Genomic DNA, 17,893 nt, shown 5'->3' on the forward strand with positions numbered 1-17,893 from the left:
TTTGGGGGGGGTACTTTTTCTGATATTTCCCTGACAGGAATAACAAGGAAAGTAATAAAAATGCTGAAACTGGTTTAAGTTTAGCACCAACAGTGTATGAACGGTAAAAAAAACATATAAAGGTTTTACAACCAATATGTCTTTTGTGTGGCAACAAAATGTAGTTTTTATAGATTAGTGGTTTGTTTTTTTGTTTTTTTTAAGTGTTACATTTTGTTAAAAAATCTGGGGTGTTCTGCTAATTGGATGTGTGATTGTACTAACTGTGTTGAGTTTTTTGGGGGGGGGATAAAATTGTGCCTAAGCAATCACAAAGAAACTGCTTCCTAAAAACTCTTTCATTACTTGTTTTCGTCATCAGTCAAGCAGTTACTGAAATATTTCACTGTAAACTCTAATTTATCACATTCATTTAGTCGTGTTGATGATGTGGATTGTTCAGCCACCTTTTTAAACCGCCACATCATGAGTTTAAAAAAACAGAAACAAATCACTGACTTGTTCAGAGAAGCAGTCCTCCAGCTGTGTGAGGGTGGGTCCAGGGGTCTGAGGTGGAGCCTGGTTCGGGGTGGAAGATGGCGCATTCGTTGGGGCCGACGCAGGAGACGGGGGCAGAGACGTGGAGCGACACGGAGGAGGAGGTGGAGTTTTAGAGCGTAAAGGTATTTGTCCTCCTCCGGGGTGCAGGGAGTAACTGTGTCTCTGGGCCGCGTTTCGGTTTCGGCCCGACGGGCTGGGGTGGCGCAGGGAGATCCGACGGGGCAGCTTACTCTCCGACAGCGAGTTGCGGATCTTCTGGAAGTTCTTGCTGAGCTGGTACTGACGGAAGGCCGTCTGAATGCGACGGGCTGCCCGCCTCGCAATGAGATGGCCGCCATACTTCTGCTCAAGCTCTTCTATCTGAGGGGAGGAAAGACGGAGAGCCGGAGTGAGCACATCAAACACGTTAACGAGGCTCTGCGAGGGCGATAAATCCACCCAGTGATATTTAATCATTCATCAGCATTCAAACATGTCTGCAGAAAGATCAAGCGAGTGTGGAGGAGTCCTGAAATTCACCCTCACACCCTTTTTCGAGGTAGCCGTTGTAATTATCTGTTAGCTCTTCCTGAAGTGGTGAGGGTTTATAGTATCAGAGCCAATGAAAACATTGTCTGTCATCATTCAGATGCTGAATGATGACTGGGCTGGAGATGCTGAAGGGCCATGGGAAGGAGGATGGATGGGCCGTGACAGAAGTGCTGTGGAGAGAATGGATCGAGAAGTAAACACCCTCACAAGCCTATCTTTGCTCCTTGTCTTGGCAGAGCCCCTAAAGTCTCCCCATCCTTCAGATCTTTACCTTCTGATATTCTCAGCGAGAAGGAGCGCAAAGACGAGGAGCGAGGAGTGGGAGGCAGAGGGAGGAGAGGCGGTTGGTCGGTTGGTGGAGGGGGGGGAGGAAAGGAGGACAGCCACTGGAGTGTCTGCTCACACCAACACCGGATGTAAACACACACACACACACACATACACACACACACCAGCTCTGCAGAAGCCTCAGCAGACCCTTCGGTTGTTTGCTATGAGGAATAAAGACATATCCAGCCACCACAAGCAGTTATTAGCTGTTACCATGACAACCTAGCATCTCTCTGTTCCTGTCACCGTGGTGGTTGGTATCCTGGGTGTTCTTTTTCATGTCAACAGAGACAGAAATAGATCTGAATGGGACTCTTTTTTTTCTTTCTTTTTGTCAAACAAGGCAATGTCAAGTGATCACCCCCCTCCACCAACTCCTCTCTTACTAAACCAGGTGGAACTGACAGCATTTTTACTGCACCTCTCCATGTGTTTATAGGGAAGGGAAAAAAGAGAAAAGAAAGTGACATACCTGTTTGTTTTTATTCTCCAGGCTTATCTCGTACTCGCTGGGTCCCTCCCTCTTGATCCCCTCCGGTTCCTGTCCTCCGCCAGAGGACGTCCCGTCCTCCAGGCTCAGCAGCTGTCCGCTTTAAGAGGAAAAACATTAAAAGAGACGCATCAGTCGGCCCTCCCTATACCGACCCAAAACTCAGCTGTTATCACAGGAGCCGGCCGTCAGCTGTGCAGAATGTGAAGAGGTTTTTATGAAGGAGGCAGAACGCAGACTGTGATGTGTGGCTGTGATGACCCGAGGGGCAGATGACTGACTTTCCGTGTCCAGTCGTATTTGGTCAGAATTGTGGCTCCACTGCAGCAGTGAATTACTGGATGTACACACAGTTTGAATACTAAAAAGTTGAGAGTACACACACACGTTCCAGAATCCTCCTCCTCCTCCTTTTCCCCTCACTGACTATATCCTGCACACTAAAGCTTTACTCGTTTCACTTTATATCAGCAATGCAAGCAGCAACATTTCCACTTTTGTTATTAAAAAGAAAAGATCCGACGGTAGTTTAAAAATGTCCCATAGCTCAAGCTGACAAATAAGACAGATTGTCCAAACAGATGGAGGCCCTGAGAAGAAAGTGATTTCACTTCTGGCGATCAAAAATCTGATCAGTTTTTATTTTCCCATTTAGGTTTTGACAAGAAAAAATAGGGCTCGTTTTTTTCCAGAATGTGCGACGGTTTATATGGCTTTTTGTCTGCTCTGTTTTTGTACATTACCATAGTTAACACCACGTGTGCACACCAACGTGCAAAGGCCGATAAAAGATCCTTTTATTTTATGAAAAGCATCAGGATAGCGATAAGGAAATTGCTACATAAAGCTATAACTTTAAATATTAAATAATCTGTAAAGTTAATGTTGACTTTGTTTTGTGTTTATTCAACCAGTAAAACATCATAAATTAATGCAGACATCTCGGTTTTGTTGGCTGAATGTGGAAATGTTTCTGGTCACCTAAAGTTACCTCGTCTCTCGATTGCATCAAAAACATTTACAGACTACACTTAGGAAAAGGGAGCGGTGGTTAACCTAAATTTGTTTCGACAAGTCTGTTTGATGTCGTGCTGGGGTAGTGGTGCACGTCACCCTCTTGTGGTTAAAAGCAAAAAGTACGAACTATTCAAATACACACACACACACACTGGGGTCTGTGAGGGCAAGGTTACAGATGTAGGTCCTTTTTTCACTTCTCAGGTCATAAACCACAACAATAAACACAAATCTAAGTAAAAAAATGTGACCTAAAAATGTAAAAATAAGCAGATTCTCACATGTTAAGCCACAGGAAGTACAAAATCTCAACCTTCTTATTTTCTTCCTACAGTTTACCCAAATAAAATCTGCAAATATTAACTTCAGAAACAACTGCAGTTTTAATAAAGTTAGGATGTTGTGTAAAATGTAAACATAAACAGAAAGCAATGATTTGCAAATCTCAAAAACCCACTTTTTTCACAATGGAACATAGTAAACATATAAAATGTTTAAACTAAAACAATGCACCGTTTGTTTTGGGAAACAGTAAGCAAGTTTGAATTTTATAAGGACAACACATCTCCTAAAAGTTGAGACAAGACTGTGTTTCTGTCTGTGATGCACCTCCTCTCCTGCTCTCCTCCAGGACCTGAGGACAGCAGCTGCCAGAGGTTTTAGAGCAGGACGTTGTCCCATTCCTGTCTGATTTTTATGACATGATGGGTTAATTATTTTCTATTGGTGAAAGCTCAGGTAAAAGCTGTGTATTGATTCAGCGTCTGAGCAGAGTTGGATTCTCTCAGTTCTCTTGCTGACCTGTTGCCAATTAACCTAATTAGCTGCAAAGTGCTCCTCCAGCTGTTTCTTATTTGTAACATTTACTTTTACAGCCTTTTCTTGCACCTGTCCCATCTTTTCTTGAGATGCTGCTTCCATAAAATTCAAGATACCTTATTAAAAAACATGGCACAATTTCTTAATTTCACCATTTGATATGTTGACTCTGATGTATTGTGAATAAAATATGGCTTGATGAGATTTGCAAATCATCACATTCTGAACAACTTCTCAACTTTTTCAGAACTGAATTTGTATTCCCACTGGGTGATTCATTTCCTGTTGTCATAAAACTCTGTCCTGTCACAGTTTTCCTGGCAAAAAATCGTGAACAGTTGAGTCAGAGCTTTCCTCTGTACTAAGATAGTCATATTTAAATGTGAAAATGTCAGGTTTGTTCTTTATTCCACATAGCAGCAGTAGATTTCAAGACTGGAGACACTGATAAATCGCTACCAAGTTCTGCTCATTGACATTATTTTAGCTTTACGGTGTCCAGGTAGGTGTTAAAGTAGTTTCATGATGCCCACATCCACACTCTGATAACAATTAACTTCTCAAACAAGGTTCATATCACTGTTTAGTTTAAATGAATAGAAGCTTAGCTTAGAAACATCTACTTTAGGGCTGGAATCTCCTGGCTCTTTTAAAGGTTTCAGTGTTTTGTTTTGTTTTTTATGTGTTAACGTCAAATGTTGTGCATTTCCGGGATGTTAAAAGTGAAAGCTCAAAGAAGGCCCAGCTCAAATTAATTCCAGAGCATCAAATGAGGAGAGCCATTCCGGCAAACTCAAATACATATTGCTGCAATAAAAAGGTTGAAACTCATGCATTTTTCATGCAATATTTAGATGCCTAAAAGATCCCCTTTCATGCACTGCCTGCTTCACACCACAAGAGCACATTAAGTGTCAGTCTGTTCCAACCGAAGGGGTTCCACTACATGATATAAGGAGCGTGGAATAATAATTCGTACGTGGAAGTTGGGTGCATTAAAGTGCAAACAGAAAGTTATTTTTGAGGCACCTCTGAAGACAAAAGACGCGCTGCTCTTGTTGCCACACCAACATCATTCCACCCAATTTTTTTTTTTTTTGCTGTGAAGATCAGTGCTGATTCTATGTATGAGACTCTGAAAGCTAAATGCGTTTCCATGGCAATGACATCATTAGGATGAGCATTTCTGTGGCAATTTTTATGATGAGTAGAACAAACTGAGTGTGGTGCGTGGCAGAAAAGGAAAAAAAATGTTCGGTATCTTTTTTTTTTTTCTTGTCGAGCTCAAGCAGAAACTCTGAGAACCAAAAATGTCACGACGATGAAAATAAATAAATAAATAAAAAAATTCAGGGGAAAGCCCAGGTCTACTCTGCGTTTATTTGATAAACAATCATCTGATAGCAGCAGAAGCAGGAAGCTATATTTAAATCCAGCTCAAATCGGAGTCAGAAGCAAACAGTGTAAAGTGTAGGAGCTGATTCCCAGAGCTCAGAGTCCCATCCTCCTTCTATAATCCCAGACGCAGATGGGACAGCGTTCTTTTACATGGCAGCATTATCAAAATTCTGCGAAAGCCATGTAGGGCTTAAGTAATTTGCTGGCAACTGAGATCCTTATACTCTTCGGTTTTCCAGTAATCCAAATGTTCTTACACATAAAGCTTTTCTTTGTCTTTGCCAGCTTGCAGAAGAGACTCTGCATCATATATAGAGACAGCCAAACTGGACTAAAGTAGACAGATATATGATCACACCCTGGAGGTTTTAGAAATGTGTGCAGTTATGAGTGCAAGCTTTCCACTGTCCGGATACTGCTACTCTAATCATTTTTATGCTAACAGAACCAGAGCTAAAAATGACTGGGGAGAATAAAATGCCAGCTCATGCTTAAATAATGAGCGCATCACTTAAGTTCTTCTGTTTGGTTGGGGATTTTTTTTTTTTCTTCTGTCGCTGTAAAATCAAGTACGCTGTGTCCCTTGCCAGAAGTCAGAGACAGGGGCCAGAGAGGCTTTGTTGTTTCAGCAGATGAGATAAAGTTGGTGAAAATAGGCAGAAAAAGAGAGCAGGGAGAGAGGGGAAAAACCGAGGTAGCAACAGAGAGAGGAAACAGGAAGACAGATACAGTGTGTGTGTGTATGTGTGTGTGTTGGTGTGTGCATGCTGGAGGCTGTCTCTATCAAAAACTCTATTAAAACACTGCCATGCCCCGGTGCTGCATCAGAATACATTAGAGTACATTAGAATACATTAGAGGATTTTAAATGCATCTGGCCAGCCAAAGTCTCCATAATGACATGAGCATTATAGCACTTTTCCTGTTTTTTCTCACATATATACGCACATATCATATGCAGCAGCAACTAAACACGGAGTAAACATGCCTGCATGTGTGTCGCCACGGTGCATCTGTCGAACCCATCGCTGAGTCCCTTGGAGACTCAGAGTACTGTACACCCAGGGGAGGACACACACCTACACACCTGAAGCCATACTTCAGATCTTTTGAAATAAAGTTCTGCGAAAAGTTATGAAAAATTAATATCTTATCTGCTGTAGATAGCTCTTTGAACAGCCTCAGTTTGGAGAAAGAGGGTTTAATTTTGAGCTAAGAGTCCAAGCGTGGCCAATCGCTGCAATCCTAAAATAACTCAAGTCTCAAAATGTTTCTCAGCGGCTTGTGCCAACGCAACTTTGCAAGCTGTAAATCCTTGTAATGCAAGTGCAAAGAGCTGCAGGAGCTGCTAGCTGTAGCACTTCCTGTGCAGCCTGGGGCACTTCCAGCATGAATATCATCATATTTCTGCCAGAAAAGCCATGTAATGTAAACCTGACTGTAATAGTTGTGGTGGTTTGGAACTCAAGGACTCAAGAGTGCTGGCAGGCAGGTATAATCCAACAAATGCTTTGTTAAATAAACAAACCCAAACTTGTCGATGTAACAAAAATACCAGGAACGAGACAGGCCATGAGCTGCAGAGACGTGCATACCAGGATCTGACAGAGACCGAGTAAAACCAGGGAGCTCATATCTACTGGGATGGATGATTGACAGGTGAGAACAGGTGAGATGATTAAAGATGGCTGACAGGTGTGTGTGACAAGGCAAGACAGAGTGGCTGAGGGAAAACGATGACTGGGAACACGGAGAACGAAACCTAAACAGGCCGGACCAGACTGGTAGCAGAAAACCCAGCTGATACCTAAAAACTGAAGAACAACCGGGCAGGAACAAACAGGACAACTGAAAACCAGGAATGAAGGCAAATCCAAACAGATAAAAGTGAATTACAGCGTCAAAACGTCAGAGAAACACCAAAATCGTGACTGACAGCCGTGTAAAGGTTTATAAAACAGCTTTTGCATAAAACCACTAGGACAGTTTGAAGATTAAAGTTGTCATAAATCGGCAGCATTCCACTTTGGTCTCGACCCCTCTTGGACTAACCGTTAGCTCAGCCATCATGAAATGACGACCCGCGGTCAAATCCAGCCTGTGGGGGGAGATGCCAGGGCCTTTAATATGTTTTGCATGTGTTTCTTATTTTGAAGCAATCCAAAAACATGGAAAAAAATAAAAATGCCTATTCAGTTTGCTAATGTTTTATTTTACCTATTTCTGTGAGGGTTAAACTGAGTCCTTAGACCTTATCAGCTTCTTTGTAATGAAAGACAGAATCTGATTAGAACCTCAACCCGCTTCACTCTTAAGGCTGTTTCTGTCCCACTGGTTCCTCTTTGAATGGGAATTAAGTGAAGATGAAATTTGATTCTCCATTCTAATGATGAAATTGCTGTTAGTGGTGCTTGAATTTTTTGCATTAATGAGGGCGAACACAAACCCATAACATTCTGTCAACACCTTTTGTGGCAAAGGTTCTCATTTCACGTTTGTAAAACTTTTAATTTGTTTCAGATTTCCTCTGAAACGTGTTCCTGCACCGTGATTCGAGCACAATAACCAGAAATTTGCTTTTAAAATAAAGTCAAAGAAATTTATTTCAGCTGAGATGGAAATCTTGGCGGATGGCACACACACACACAAAAATAGATATTAAAAAAAGTGACGAAGCTTGTAGTTAAAAGAAATGTCGATTTTAAAGGTTTAAACAACAAATGCTGTGTTTAAACCTCTATCACAAAAAAATATTGGTTTCATTAATGAGGAAAAACTACATTTTCTCTCAGAAACTAAACTTTTTGCAACATTTTTGATACTGTAGCAATGAGGATAATTATAATAATGATGATTAATAATATTCATCATAGTAATACTATTATTATTTTTATTTTTTACATTGAAGGCCAGCCCTCATCGAATCTACTCAAAGAAATCCTGGCCCCGTGTTCAGATGAGGGCTTTTATTCTCATTTCACTCAGTAGTATGTCCTCTTTTTAAAAGAATTCTGACCCCTTCCCGGTCAGAATTTAACTCTATCTCTCCAAACCGAAGTGGTTCAAAGAGCTATCTACAACAAGTAAGATATTAAATGTTTATAACCTTTCCACAGAACCCCCACTTCTGAAGATCTGAAGGATCTTTAAAGGCTGAAACGAGTGGGAAAGGTGCGGCAGGTTAGGCTGGAGGCAGATCTCATGGCATCTCTGGGGAGGTTTGAGTGCACTGATGGATTCAGCGGATGTCTGTGTGCACTGAAGCTGCAGCCGGCAAGCAGCAGCAAAACTTCACGTGATGGAGGCGATGGTGACAATAACGAGCTACGCGTCTCCTCTCCATCTCATCTCCTCAGCTGGTCGTCCACCGCCCTTGCGCCGTGAGCCCGTCCAAATCGTTGGTCATACGTGGGTGTGCGGGAGTTAAACCGTCGGATCAGAGGGAGGAGAGAGGGATTCCAGGCAGACAGATGGTGATATTAATAAGAGAGAGAGATTTGATGGGGAATGGATGAGGTGGAAATAATTGCAACGAGATGAGTACACAAGACACGGTCTTAGAACAGGCAGATAAATAATTGGAAGAAATAAACAACACAGGGTTTTGCAGCAGAGGAAGACGAGGCGTTAGATGAAGACTGGGTTTTAGAAACAGGGGACTGAAAAGCAAAGGGGGATATATCTGAGGTAGGCACGGGCATGTATCGATAAAAACACTGACCAAATCAGCTGAGTGCGAGCCAAAAAGTTCACACACCCATACATTAAACTCCTGCCCACACAGAAACAGGCTGGCAAAATGGCTACTGTAGATCCTCCTGTTACTATGGCAGAGATAACTGTTGCGTCATTTCAGGGTTGCCATGGGCGCTTTGATAGTGGCAGTATCAGTTCATACATCATCCCACCTTCCCCACTATTGTTGTCTTGTGACTTCCTCTTGAGACTTGTGATCTATAGTTGTTGTTGTTGTTTTTATATATACCTTTAACAATCTCACTGCATTGTTAGGCTGCGCAGGTCAATACCTGCACCACTTCACACTGATAAACTGTCCAGTTCAGCACAAAGCATGAATAAAAGCTCGACAGGACTCACATTACTTGACTCAGATGTGCAGATTGTGAACAGACACAGAGCTGGATGTGGTTGGAGAACCTCATTTGGACAAAAAAAAAAAAAACTAAGAAAGATAAACAAAAAGAAATAAAGTATGTGATGCTGGCTGGGGATCTTACCCAGACGAGCCGGAGATGTCAGCCTCAGGATGTTCAGGGGCGGGGCAGCAAAACTGATGCAGCACGGTCTCACTCCTGTGGAAGGACAAAGAAAGAAAGAAAAGGTCAGGAAAGGGAGGAGGAAAGCTGCAGGACGAGTAGATTAAGCTTCAGTATTGCTTCTGTGTTCATTTGCAGCATCCCAAACGATCCTAAAGAGCCTCCTCGTGGACTCTGGATTATATGAAACTATTTAGTGCTGATCCCAGAGTAAAAATTCAAATGTGGGTCAGTTCAAAGCTTAGGAAGCTCAGAACGAGTGTGAGTATTGATATGTTTGGATATGTCAGCTGTGATTTAACAGAATCCCCCACTTCCAGCCGGGACAGACGATTATTCCAACTCCGCTGCCGTCTTCCTCCTCTTAAGTTAGGTTGCCCTCTCTCATTTGTCTCTCATACATTTTACATTAGCATTCATATTTCAGGCATTATGCCGGAGCTCTTATCTGGAGCAAATTATGAGCACAAAAAGAGAAGAAGCACATCACATGTAGGGAGCTGTACTGCATGCATCCACTCCTCCAGAATCTGGATGCTGCACGCTTTCCTCTCCCGGAGACATAAAACTGAGCATGATCATCCTGCAGCGTCTCAGCTCTTTGGGAGGTCTTCCATCCACATTGTGTTCAGAGAATCCGGCTGACAGTAAAATCCTCCGCTGCACTACAGTTCGTTTCCTGACCTGAGTGCACATTATCGCTCGTGACACAGAGCCACAGTGACAGGCAGTCCGAGTCAGTGCGAGACCAGGAGTGACAGCCTGAGCTATAAAAAGCTACCTTTTCACGGCAACTTCCACACACTTAAAGGGACCCAGAATCTTTTAAATATCTGTTGTCAGCATTACTCACACTTGATTTCTGTGATAAACACTTGTGACCCCCGCCACTCCAGTGTCACCTCTCAAGCAAAAACACACACATACACCTCGATAGACTTCAGTCTTTATTACTGCCCGCAGCTGAAAGGCAGAATATTATGTATTTGCTCATGTCTGTGTGTGTGTGTCTGTCTGTTAGCAAAATATCTCACGAACAGATGCATAGTAATGAAACTCTCAGTTAGTATTCATTGGATGTACAACTACAAGTCAATACCATTTGAAAACAACCAAATGTTGGCTGCTGCTACTACGCAGCTTTAAACAATACAAAAATAGTTATAACTTAGTCAGATTAACAGCTTTTCAGCTACAAATCTGATGTAGTAGTAGCTGAGAGTCATCCCCAACACATAGTTGAATGAAATGATTCATAACGTTATTTTAAGGTGTGACCAGAATGGCTACAGCTCAGTCATATCTCATCATAAAATAATCTTAATCCAGAACTCTGGCATAAAAGGTAGCGGGCGATATGCATTCCTTCAAAAATATTCTGGGCCTTTAAGTCTGTCTGGATTTGTTTTCTCAGTTTCTTACTTGACTAAAGTCATTTGTCTCCTGTCAGCAGCTCCCTCCCCAGGGACATCAGAAATTTCCAAAACGATTACGTTACGGTTCAGTGTTCATTTTTCAGCGCAGACATTTTCGAGCGTCTCTTTTCGCCTCAAACACCAGGAAAACCAGGTGTGCTACCTTTAATCTATCAAGCTAACAGGATTAATTGCTCGTAATGCATCCAAATCTAAACCTTATGAAACCAGAGCACAAAACATTTTGAGAATACAAAGATGGATGGATTCTCCCTGAAGAGGCAATCATGTTGTTCGCCTCCAGATTATATGCAGATTTAAGAAGAATCTATTTTTTTTTTCTTCCAATCTCCACATTTGTACACAAATCTGTTCTACTGAGGAGATAATTATAAAATATGCCCTTTTTATTCATACTGACTATTTGCCTCCTCTTTTTTTTTCTAAGGTCATTCATGATTGAAAGTCAATTCACATCATCTTCTGGGTGGAATTTACCAGAATTAAATACTTAAACCAACACACGACAAATGTTCTGTTTAATGTGTGTAATACAGATAATTGGAGGGGGAGGGAGGAAAATCAGATTGTGCAAAGTTAGCTTTGAGAATATTAAAAGGCACCTCAGTCAGGCAACATGCTGACTGAGGTGCCAGGGATCTTGTCAGATGTGCCTTTAAAACTAATCACCTCCAGGTTAAGTCTTAAATTTTCATGCAAATGAGTTCATTTTTCCCTCAGTTTTCCTGCTTCGAAACAACATTCCTGATGGAGGTGATGTGTTCAAGGTACGTGCTCCAAGCAAACAGTGACATTTGTCACATCAGCTGATTGACGGAAAATATTTTTTTAGACAGTTTGACATTGAGGTTAAAAAAAAACTCTTCTTTTCAAGTTGACAACAGACCTCGTGCTGTTCTAAATCTGGAAGTTCAACATACTGTACACTAAATTATGCATAGACTTTAGTCATAAATCATCCAAACCCCTGACGCTTCTGTTCATCCATCACGTTTATGTACCCCCCCATCCTGTTCAGGATAACAGGAGGAGCAGGAGCAGGAGCAGCTATCATTCTGATAGTTCAAATAAGCTGAAATCTGGGGTCTGTGGAAAAGTTATGAGCATTCAGTATCTTACCTGTATTAGATCGCTCTTTGAACAAACTCAGTTTGGAGAAACGGGGTTTAATGTTGACGGGTATGAAGAAGGCGAAGGTGGAACATCTCCCTTTGGTCTTGACCCTGCTCAAACTAGCCCTTAGCTCATCAGTCTAGTCAGAAAGAAACTCTGTTTGTCCAAACTGAGGTCATTAGAACAGGTAAGAGATCAATAACCTCTCCACAGATTATCATTTAAAGGGCTGCCAACGAGTTGTTAGTACGTCCCTTTGAATTTGTGTAAAGAGCTTTAATTTGTTCTCCTAGACACTGAAGACCTAAAAATCGTTACTAAACATTATCTGAGCCCTTTATCCTCTTGAACCCTGGCGCATTCGCTGCACTTCCAGGGCACACCTTTTCTTTTTCGCAGCACGCTCTTTTGATCATGTGTGTGAACCTGTTAATTTGGGCAGAGACGTGTCGAAGTGTGTGAGCCCCGGGGATGCAGTGATAATACGCACATGTGCTGCATTTGCCTCATGACGGATAAGTCCTCCTCTGAGTGCAGGTAATTGAGCTAAACTGGCCTTTGTTCGTCCTCTTTTTCTTTTCTTTCTTTATTTTTCAAGCAGAAACAAACTCTGTTGAATTAGGTTGTTTATGGATTCAGTTTCCTCTTGTTTCTGCACTCTCTCTCACTTTTTTTTGTGCAGGGAGTACAAGTATGTACACAAAAGACCTTGTGATGGTTTAATATCTGCACAGCTGCAGTCTTGGAGAGCCTTCCTGACAGAGATATGACACGAGTGTTTTGTTCAACCACAACAATTAGTTTTTCCAGTTTAAACACAGTATGTAGGACAGGTGATCTGACAAATAAGACTTAAGGTGATAAAAATACGAGTAAGGATTTTATTTTTTTTTTCCGTTTGGGTTTGGGGTTATATCCGGTTCTGGACCAGTTGCTATGCAACCCAAAGAGACTGATAAACTACTGAACCTGCGGCTTCACACACACAGACCCCCCCCCCCTTCAAAAAAAAGAAAAAAAAACTATACACCTTAATATTTGATGCTTTGTTTTGTTGTGCAGATTAGAGAGAGACAGAGAAAAAAGATCATTTAATTTGTGTGCTTTAAATGTTGCTGCTGGGCAGATTTTGTTACCTTTGAACAGAACCAGATAGATGTTTTTCTCTTTTTTTAAACAGTATTTATCGTGTTTTAGTTCAACTGCCTGGCTTCTCAGAAGACAACAGAGTGGCATTTGTCTTTTCATCAAAATGACTGCGTGCATGCCTTTTGAGTGGCGTCGCTTTACAACATGTTTAAAGAAGGGATTACAGAGAAGTGACCGGTGAATAAAGAAGTAAAGGCACTCAACTCCTGTCAGTGTGAGAACTCGGACAGAAGAGGCTAAGAACACACACCAAACACACATGTTTCACCGGGTCCATCTGTCTGCACATTTGCCTGGGATGAAGCGTACAACGGGAACAGGTGAATATTTTAACAGTACATGTAAATTCTGCTGTTGGCTCATGTCCTCCCTGCTTCTGCTCTCTCCTCTGCTGTTTTGTAGAACTACTTTAAACACAATGCTTTTAGCTGCCAGAAGAAACTGCAAAAAGGAAAAAGGGAAGGTTTGCAGTAAGATCAGCTTCATTTGAACTGGAAAAAGCAGCTACAGCTTCTACTGTGTGTTTGTCTGTTAGCAAAATACCTCATGATCCAGAGGACGGATGTGAATGAAACTCTCAGATGGAAATCACTGGCTGTACATCTGCAGCTGATGAACTTTTAGAGCCAAGCCGGTTTAATATGGCCGCCACAGCTAATCAACCTTTGCCAATACACACACAGTAACTTTCTCCAAATTACAAATAATGGGGTAAAGTATATATGATCGCAGCTGAGAGTCATCCTCAGTGCATACTCTGAGAGTTAGCACATCTTGAAGATGTGGCTGTGGCGGCCATCTTGAGGGCGACATGCATTCCTTCAAAGAGTGCTAGGCCTTTAATGCATCCGTGCTGGTGAGCCAGTGCACGTTTTTTTTTTATCTCGTTCCCCTGTGTTTGTGGTGTCTCCTGGTACCTGTCTCACTCTGTGTATTAAGCAAACCCCCTCCCTCCTCCTGATCCTCTTTTATTCTCTTTCCCCCTCTCTCTCTCTCTCTCTCTCTCTCTCTCTGTCTCTGTCGCTCTCGCTCTCTCTCTAAGAGTCTGTCTCTTTCATTGGTCCACTCCAGTGTCAGCCTCCAGCTTCCTCCTTCAGACACCTCCGAGGGCTCCATCAAAGACAACGGCTGAGCGTGCATCTCCCTCTTTCTCTTTCAATCTCGCTGCCTTTCTCCCTCCTGAGAATGGCTGATTACTGTTCGCTCCATGGGCTAAGTGGGGCAGATAGAAAGCTCAGCTGGAGAGAGAGAGAGAGAGAGAGAGACCGAGCGGAGGAGAGGATCCTGGCTCAAACCCACACAGGCGTATTCACGTGCCGTGGCAACGCTGACAAACGACGCAAAGCACACAAACGTACTCCCTGCCAACCCTGAGCTCCCAACACAACAACACATGTCATCCGAACACCACGCGCACGCTTAAGACCTCAAACAAACGAATCCCAAAAAAAAAGAAAGAAAGAAAGAAAGAAAGCAAGATGCGTAACGCCACGCTCCTACACAGAGGCGTGTGCGCTTGAGCTCGCTGGCACGTGCACGAGTCGAGAGGGAAAACGCGCCGTGACAAACTGACAGCAGGAATAACGGAGGGCAGAGCTGATCTCCAGTCAGCAGCACTCGGCCCGCAGGCGGGACACAGCTGCCAAGGACAGAGAGGTTAAAAAAAAAAAATTTAAAAAAAAGAAAACCTCACCTCCTCCCCCCACCTCTACCCCTCACCTGCCGGCCCGGGCAGGAGCAAACGCAAACATTAGATGTTGAGCCAAATGTTCTGATGCAGGAGGAGTGAAGAAATGTTGAGCTGGTGGTGCTTTAAGGCAGACAGCAAAACGCGCTGCGGCTTTATCCACGGCAGCTGGCTGCTTTCAACGTTTCTAAATCCTTCTTTTATTTAAATCCCTGCCAACAAAACGCATTCAAATTGATAACCATCGCTGCCATTTTCTTTTCTATGATTTGAACTCTAAAAGAATATAAAGTAGTGTCTGTAGAAGGACACAGGACTTTACAGTGAGAGCAACAGGCTCCCATCCGAGGACCATAACTGTGAAAAAGTTGCCTAATTTGTGTTTAATTTGTAGTAATATTTTGTTTCCAGGATGTCACACTTTCTTGTGGTTTTGATCAGTACTTTTTAAGGTCCTTCTTATACTTGGCTTCATCTTTTTTTGCTTATTTTTGCCCAACCCTTGCACCTGAACTCTGCAGCGTTTTTTTTTTTTTTTTTTTTTTGTGCAGCGTGTGCTTTAAAGATGAAGAAAGTGGAGACAGAAGGAGAAATGTCAGGCCTCAAAAACTGTCTGCAGCCAATGAACATTGTTTGAATGTCACGTCTTTAAGGAAAAGGGAGGAAAGAAGTCCATCAAAGTCCTGACAGGGCTTTGCTGAGACGCCATATTTCAGCTGATCCAGTTTTCAGCTTGTAGCTATTGTTGGTGCTGAAATAATCTTTCATGTTGGTCAACTTGTGTTATCTTCTGTATTCTTCATAGATCCGGCTGAAGAAATTTGACCAAATTATATTGTTGTAACAGGCTGCTGATAAGAAAGAACCAAAGGATGCAGTTTAAAATATATTTAACGTTAAAGGTTCTCATTGCAAACTATGAAGTCAACCATTACGTCTGTAGTCTTCCAGATCTTTTGATATGCAACTCTGAAATGCGTATACAAAGCACTTTTATCTGCAACAAATCTGAGCCTAACTACTTCCCAATACATCAAATTCTAAAAATAATGTAAGGATACATTAATTGATATAAAGAAAATAAGTGCACATTTTGTTTCTTACTTTATGAATATTTTTTGACCGGTCTTCATAACATTGCAGTGAGCACCTTTCAGCTGTCCATTCTGTGTAGCTACAGTATTTACTCCTTGAGTTTCTGGAGCCTTTTTATGCCCCAATGTTTGTTCGATCAGACTTAAAGTGGCTCAACAATCAAACAAAATAAGATTCCTCTGAAAATATTTGACGTAGCGGACAAAAATGAGTGGGAAAAGTTGCCAAAGTCCAAAGAGTTTCTTTTGAAAGCCTTCATAAGATTAAAAGAGGATTTGGCTCCTTGGAAGCACAATATAAAAGATGAGGGGTGACTCAAGACTTTTGCACAGTTCTGTAAATGTGTCCTTTCCTCTCAGTTCATCCTGATTTTTTTATGTTGCTCCCCTTGGTGGGCGTGGAGTCCCAGAGAGACCAATCAGAGCTCCTGCTGGGATACGACTTGTGAGAACAGAACACACACGCGCACACACACACACACATATGGAAAAAAAGATGGAAACATGAGTTTTCTCTCATTAGATGATGTGCTGATGTACTATAAAGCTCTGGTGCCAGGCAGGACGGGTTGTGTGTGTGCGCGCGTGTGTGTGCGTGTGTGTGTTTAACGCCTCATCTAACACAGCAGCATCACAGGCCCACAGATCCCGTGAGAGTTCCCAGATCCCGTGCTGTAATTGATGGAGAGGCCAGCAGCAGCACGGACAGTGTCTCACCATCACCCTGCGCTCCTGACACACACACACACACACAGATGTGCACACGCGCGTTCAGGCCCACAGCTGTTTGTTATGTAATGATCCGCTGATCATGATCCAGTTTCTCATCTAAATAATCCTCCTCTCTTCCTCGTCCTCGTCCTCCTCACCCGACGGACAGCACAGAGTTGGACATTTGCGATCTGGTCTCCTCGTTAATTAAACGCCTCTCAATCTGTGGGACACGCTCGCGCACGCGTGCACGCTCCTGATTCCACGGTTTACGACGGATGCTGCACACAGAGTACCGACGGTACCAGAAAAGACTCCAAACGGGTCCTTCATCCAAAGGTACTGCTGTCAGAGAACTAAGGACCAGCGGAGGCTTTGAGGATATTTTCGAACATTTTAGTTCTGTTGGAATATGTATGCACCAAAACAAAATTTTAAAAAAATTAAAAATTAAAATAAAGCAAACAACCTCAGTGTCTACTTACTCGGATTTCCGCGCCAGGGTCAGGGACCGACAAAGGGTTGTTGGGGTCATTGGAACCAAAGATCTGCAACTGGGGCAACTTCCGCCGTTCTCCGATTCACTTTCCACGGGGGAAATCGTGGACGGGTCTGCCGGGACTAGCTGCATGTCCCCCGGGTCCATGGGCTGAGCCGGCGGGGGCTGGACGCCCGGAGTCGCCTCCACCTGTGCTGGTGCGGCCGCATGATGGTCCGCCGGAGACCCCCCACTGGTCTTGAGCTGGGGTTCCTGCGGGTGGTGGTGATGATGGAGGCAGCTGGGGTCAGGGAAATGAAGATGGTGATGGTGAAGGTAGGGATGCTGCTGCTGGACCCTGACGTCCCGCAGGTGCCTGTTCTCACCGATGAGCTCGTCCACCCGCCGGTCCAGCTCCTCGATCCGGGCGCGCTGGGTCTGGATGAGACTCTGCTGGTTCTGCACGATGGTGGTGAGCTCCCGCAGGTACAGAATCGCCTGCACCGGGTTCTCTAGCAAGCTGGAGCTCATAATATCCGAGGCACGAGGGGAGAGGAGAGAAAGAAAGAAGCGGACTGGCGGATGGAGGGATGAGGAGGCGCAGATTTATGGACGTCCTTCTCCTCTCGCCTTGGTTCTGCTCGGTTGTGGATGAAGCTGCGCCGCCCGAGCCGGTCGTTTCCCTCCCTCCCTGGCTCTCACTCGCTCCCACTGCGCTGAGTGGTGCTGATGAGAGGAGCCAGATCCAGATGTGACAGGAGGGAGGGGAGGGGAGGCGCGGCGAGACGGCTGCGTCATTATGCACGGAACACACGAGAAAAGT

The 17,893-nt window shown here is 43.3% G+C and overlaps 1 protein-coding gene and 1 long non-coding RNA gene across 4 annotated transcripts in view; one reads left to right on the plus strand and one right to left on the minus strand.

Moving 5' to 3' along the window:
• The window catches only part of iqsec3b (IQ motif and Sec7 domain ArfGEF 3b), a 40,065-nt gene extending 22,222 nt beyond the window's left edge, over window positions 1-17,843 (minus strand). The window contains exons 1-4 of one of the 3 annotated variants that reach the window (XM_037978413.1): window positions 17,078-17,841; window positions 9,364-9,438; window positions 1,874-1,991; window positions 499-900 (exon numbers count right to left, since the gene is read on the minus strand). In XM_037978413.1, coding sequence (XP_037834341.1) covers window positions 499-900; window positions 1,874-1,991; window positions 9,364-9,438; window positions 17,078-17,601 — 1,119 coding nt within the window. In that variant the 5' untranslated portion in view covers window positions 17,602-17,841. Of the gene's footprint in view, window positions 1-498; window positions 901-1,873; window positions 1,992-9,363; window positions 9,439-17,077 lie in introns of all 3 variants that reach the window. The other 2 variants (XM_017406094.3, XM_037978414.1) reach the window with 2 other exon arrangements.
• Window positions 899-2,823, plus strand: LOC108230141. The gene is made up of 4 exons (XR_005233761.1): window positions 899-1,078; window positions 1,169-1,487; window positions 1,745-1,795; window positions 1,895-2,823. It is a non-coding gene; the product is annotated as an uncharacterized LOC108230141 (long non-coding RNA).
• Window positions 17,844-17,893: the final 50 nt, after the last annotated feature.

The sequence above is a fragment of the Kryptolebias marmoratus genome, linkage group LG11 (assembly GCF_001649575.2).
Source record: "Kryptolebias marmoratus isolate JLee-2015 linkage group LG11, ASM164957v2, whole genome shotgun sequence".
NCBI lineage: Eukaryota > Metazoa > Chordata > Actinopteri > Cyprinodontiformes > Rivulidae > Kryptolebias > Kryptolebias marmoratus.